At 49.2% G+C, this 5,316-nt stretch overlaps 1 protein-coding gene across 1 annotated transcript in view; it reads right to left on the bottom strand.

Moving 5' to 3' along the window:
- Nucleotides 1-5,316, bottom strand: part of LOC107205152 (sodium- and chloride-dependent GABA transporter 2-like) — a 29,882-nt gene that overhangs the window by 6,814 nt on the left and 17,752 nt on the right. The window contains exon 8 of the mRNA XM_015629392.2: nt 1,225-1,328. Within this exon, the coding sequence (XP_015484878.1) occupies nt 1,225-1,328 (104 nt within the window). The remainder of the gene's footprint in view (nt 1-1,224; nt 1,329-5,316) is intronic.

Below are 5,316 nucleotides of genomic sequence, written 5' to 3'. Positions count from 1 at the left end.
CTGTAGAGCACAGGAGTGACCCATTAAAGCTGGGTCCTGTCTTCTCATCCAAACTCAGCCTGTAGAGCACAGGAGTGACCCATTAAAGCTGGGTCTGTGCCTGTTTAAGGGCAGTCCAAGGTCTGACACCAGAACTAAAGAGCAGCATTCCTAGAAAAGCCAAATGGTACCAGGGTAACAGCACAGCACCATGTGCACACAGAGCTCTCTCCCCTTTCCACAGCAACTCCCAGCTGCAGTGACAGGAGATCTTCACAGCCCTGCTGCTGAGCAGCCTGTCATCATCTCCATCTTATGTATTAGACTGGGGATGCAAAGGGCTAATGCCCAAGGACATGTTGAAGGCCAGAAACAGATCCATTATCTCTTCCTGCAGCTTTTTCTCTCAAAACTGAATCTGGGAGAAGGGACATGAAAAGAAACAGGCACCCTAGCCCAGCTGCTGTTGGAAAGGCAGCCCTGCAGCAGGAATGAACTCCTAAGGTGAAGAAAGATGCAAAGCAAGGATCACGTAGCCAGGGGTGTGCCTGGACCTCTGATGGCAACAACCACAATTCTGAATTTAAAAGACTGGGGGAGAAGCCAGTGCCAGGAGCAGCCCAATCAGCAGGGAAAGTGTGGGAAGAGAGATGGCCTCTTCTCACACGAGATTTTTAACCCTGGGGATGGATACACCTACAGCAAAATGAGTTTCTTTTCACTGGACCACTTCAACTCAGCAGCCTGATTCTATCTGGCAACCTGGTCCATTTCTGTTCCCACAGTCCAGCAGGCAATAAACAGAAGTCACATCTGCAGGCTCATAGGTAACCATGGACAGCACACAGGAACCCAGAGCACTGACAGCTGTGCCAGTCACTGGGTCCAAATGCACCACAGAAGGAGAAATCACAAGGTGAAAGGGCTCCAGCTGAGAGCCATGAGATTTCACAGTTCTGCTTCCCCTGTGCCTGCTCATGCACACAAGGGAGGATGTAGTGTGGGCTGGGGTCACAAAGCTAGAGAAGAGGATCTAACTTTGCAGAGTGTGGAAGAGGGGACAGACAGACAATTCCCATGAGTATAAAGCACAGAGAACTGGATTTGGGGAGAAAACACCTGGAAAGTGTTTTCCTGTGTTTTCCTGTGCCTTGAGTAGAAACAGAAACTGTGACACTTCCAAAGGCCAGCAGCCTCCAGCAGATCCCTGATGCTGAGGGAGGGAAGGCTGGAGGCAGCAGTTACCTGTAGCAGTTGTTGTGGTATTTGTTATAGCTGCCCAGAGCCGTCAGGCATCCCAGGCAAATTGCATACGAGAAGAAGATCTGAGTGCCTGCATCCATCCAGACCTGCAAGGGAGATGCAAACATAGGTGAGAAGAGAACACTGCACAGATGGGAGGAGGCAGAGCCCAAAGGCTGCTGTAAGCACCAGAAAGGCCAGGGATCAGAGGCCAGCAGGACCCTGCATTGAAACAAGCCTTTTCTAGAGGCAGGTTGGACAGTGCCAGGAATTTCAGTGTTCAGTGAGGCACCAGGGGCACCAGGAGTGCCAAAGGGAAGGGAGACGTCAGGAGCCTCATTCACCCAATCACATAGAGCTCTTCATCCCCACCTCCTTCTTTCTTTGACTAATCTGCAGCACCCTGTGACACTCAGGAGCCTTCCAGCAAGAGAATGAACACTTTCCATGAAGCTGAAGGAGCCCTCTGCCACCAGAGGAAGGGGACTTGGTTTGGGCAAGCCTCGTCTCCCGCTGGCCAGCGCAGGTGCACAGCTCGAGGTGGTGGCCCTTCCCTCCAAGACCTAACATAAAGACTCCAAAACTTCAGGGGAATTCAGCTGGGGATGAATGCTAGAAATAGACAGAGCTGATTGCAAAAGACAGCTCCTAAAAGAACATACAAGAACACTGTTATTCCCATGAGGCCCTTTGCTCTCACTGTCAATAACACATCCCAGGGCTCTAAGGCTGACATTTGTCAATGCCAAATTTCATCTGAAAGCCTAGCTGTGTGCAGTCACCAATTCAGCCACTGTCACTGCCTTCTGCAGGCAACAGCAAGAGCAGGAGCCAACGGTGAGCAATGAAGCAATGACAAAGGTTATTAAATAAACCTCTGTTCTCTGAGATCTTCTTTTCCTAGGGGTTTTATAAAGCAGAGATAAGACAATCATTCAACCAGTGCTGAAGGGTAGTCACATTCTCAAGACAAAAGAAAAGCAGAAATAAAGTATTGCTGGGACAACTTTATGAGGAAAGTCTCCATTTGACTAGACTCTGCTCTCCCAGAGTGGCAGTGCCAGTAAGCCCTCAGACAAACGCCAGCCTTGCCTCAGAGCCCCTCTGAGAAGAACAGGAGCCAAGGGAAAGCACCACAGTGTTTTCCACAGGTTTGGATGCCTTCAAATCACACCTGTATCTGTCAGCCAAGCCCTCATGTCCTGAGGCAATGGCAGCTGGGCATTGCCCAAGCAGCCCCACTGCTCAGGCCACCCTTGCCAATGCGTGCTCCTGCCTTTCCCCTTTTGAACTGGCCAGAGGACAGCCATGTGGTGAGAGGTTCCATTTGATATTTACTTCTTCTCCTTCCCGGGCTGATGGGCCCTATGAAGGCACCTTACAATCCCATGAACTGCCATTTTCCTGGAAGGAATTCTGGATTTAGCTCAAGGCACAGATGCACAGAATAAATCCTCTCCCTGCCCACTGCTGCAAACCCCAGCAGGGAGAGAAGGCGAGGTGCTGCTAGAGCTAGCTTTGGTGAAACTGCTCTCCCTGACTGTTCTGTCTCACATTCTACTCCACAACTTCCACTTCAGTCCATGGAAACCCTGGACTCTGGGTTTCAGATCAAGCAGGGAATGAGATGAAATCTCTGAGTTGTAGGATGGGAAGGGACAGGTGACGAGATGGGACTGGAACAACTAATTCGAGGCACTGGGAAGTCAAAAAAGTAATTTACCTCAGTGCATTTTACTCTTTTTGGAGATAAATGGGAAGATGGGTTTAGAGAGAAAGGTGTTAATTTTTTCAGTTCAAAAATAGTAGAAAAAGATCAAAGCTCTTTTTAAAATTGATTCCTAAAGCATCAGTGTGCTCATGGGCAGTAAGGGCACAGCTTTCATTTTGCAGCTACATTTTAGGCACAGCAAGGCACTAAGGTGAGCTGGACCAGCAGACACTTTTGCATCAATAATTTAAACATCTTTGCACAGATTGGGATCAAATGTTTTGTTAGGTTTGCTTTTTATTTTGCTGTTCATTGCTAGAGCTCGTTTACCATCAAATTGGAGCTCAAAACACACAGTCTCATGGGGTTTGTAGCTCTTGTAGTTTAATTTTTCAAGATAACAAGATTTTTGCCATTAAACTTCCTACCCCACACTTGTCATAATATTAGAGTCAGTTGATGCTTTTCAATCAGATTTAACAGTTTTCAGAAGCCTCAAGGATATCAACTACCTATGAATTGCACAACAGTTAGGGAATGAGAAAAAGACAGGAACTCAGGGTCCCCACTGAGCAGAAAGCTAGAGGGAAGAAGAGTCAACCAGTGTTAAATATCACCTAAATCACACAAGCGAAGGAGAAATACCCCTCAGGCAGGAAAGGAACTGGTGCTTTACCAGCCATGGTGGAAGCCAAACATCAAGAGGCCAAGCTTCATTAGCTGTGTGGCTTATGAGGTGGCTCATTTCTAAAATGCAGTGATAACCCTGAGTGTGTAGCAGAGACCAGCATGGGGTCTGTGGGCTCCTCACTTCCCTGCCTGCTCTGCCCAGTCTCACACCCCTGGGGTGCACACCTGGCAGCCAAAGGGACATGTGTAGGGAATACAGGACCTGCCTCAGCATATGCTCCCATTTGAAGCAAGGCAGCCTGTGGCTGAAACTGTAAATAAAGCTAAGCTTGACTTGCAGAGCTTATGCTCCTACTTAGCACAACTGTGAACACCAGCTCAGGCTGCCTGCACATTATTTCATGCATTAAAAGGTCACTGCAGCTCTTGGGCCAAAGACAAGAGACATCTACAGACTTCCCAGTTTCCTTGCAATTCCCAAATTGCTTGGGGGTCAAAGGACTGCCACAGGACTGATGCCATGTGTGCTCCTGACCCACTGGTGATGGGGTCAAGCAGCAGCAGCGAGTCCCAGGACTGCAGGGTCACTGGGAGTGGAAGGGATCCAGCCTCCTCCATCTCCAGCTGGAGATGATGGAGATTCTCTCAGTGATGCAGCAGCACCACTGCCCATCCAGCCCCACTGGGCTCCTGTGGACCACTCACTTCAGCAAACAGCCACCCAAACCTTTCCTCCCCAGCCTGCTGCCTGCACTCATTTCTCTCCCTGCAGTGACTCAGAGAAATGGTATTTTCAGCCGTTCTCAGACCACTCTGACTAAAAGGCCTTGCAGGGTTAGGCAGGGCTCTCTTTCCACTGCAGATAAAAGCATCCTGCTGTTCTCTGGCCATTGCTCCCAAAGAGGCTGGTAACGTTTATCCTGTTCGGATTTTGCTGGCATATTGGCAGCATGGGTATTTTGATTTCATTATTGTCTGCATTTTCCTAAGCCATCCGGTTTGTTTAATTCCTAATTCAATTTATTTGAACGTGTTGTTTGCTCCAGTTTGCAATAGCCTCCTACTCTGTTTTTAGCCAAAACCTTTACACCTGAGCTGCAGTTATCCAAGATGGTTATGGCCATTCCTTTGCCCCTTAATTTTCTCAGCAATATTCACTTTATTACATGTACTGGAATTTAATAGCTCCCAATACTGAAACAGATCCTTCCTTAGGAAGTTCTCAAAAGACCCTTTTGGAGCAAAATGTTACTGAACCCGCTGGATGCCATACATCAGATATAGGTGGCATGCTGAGAAGCACCCAGCTGTCCCCATCAGCACGGAGTGGGTACGTGCTGTGTGCAGGGTCACGCTTGGTGTAACACAGAGAGCAAAAACCAGCCAAATACTGAGCTGCAGTTCAAGCAGAATTTCTTTGGCTCACGATATCACGACATCACGAGTCAGCCCGTGGCTGGCACTGCCCACCAGCCACCCACTGCAGCACACAAACACATCCCTGCCTCAGGAAGGGAGATGGTGACTCCTAAGGTTTTGCTCCGCCAGACTCCCAGGGCAGCATTTCCTGACGTTGCCCTTTACCCAGCCCAAGGATGCAGCCCATGTCCCACCCCAGCACGGAGCTGTGCTCTGTGCTCTGCTGCACAGCCAGGGCAATGCTTCCCCAGCCCCGTTCATCCCAGCAGGGAGAGACAGCGAATGGGGCACTGACATTCGCCAGGTGCTCCTGTTCCACCTGCCCATCCAACAGC

This window comes from Parus major, chromosome 1A, assembly GCF_001522545.3.
Source record: "Parus major isolate Abel chromosome 1A, Parus_major1.1, whole genome shotgun sequence".
Lineage (NCBI taxonomy): Eukaryota > Metazoa > Chordata > Aves > Passeriformes > Paridae > Parus > Parus major.
This window is presented reverse-complemented; position numbering and strand designations above follow the sequence as displayed.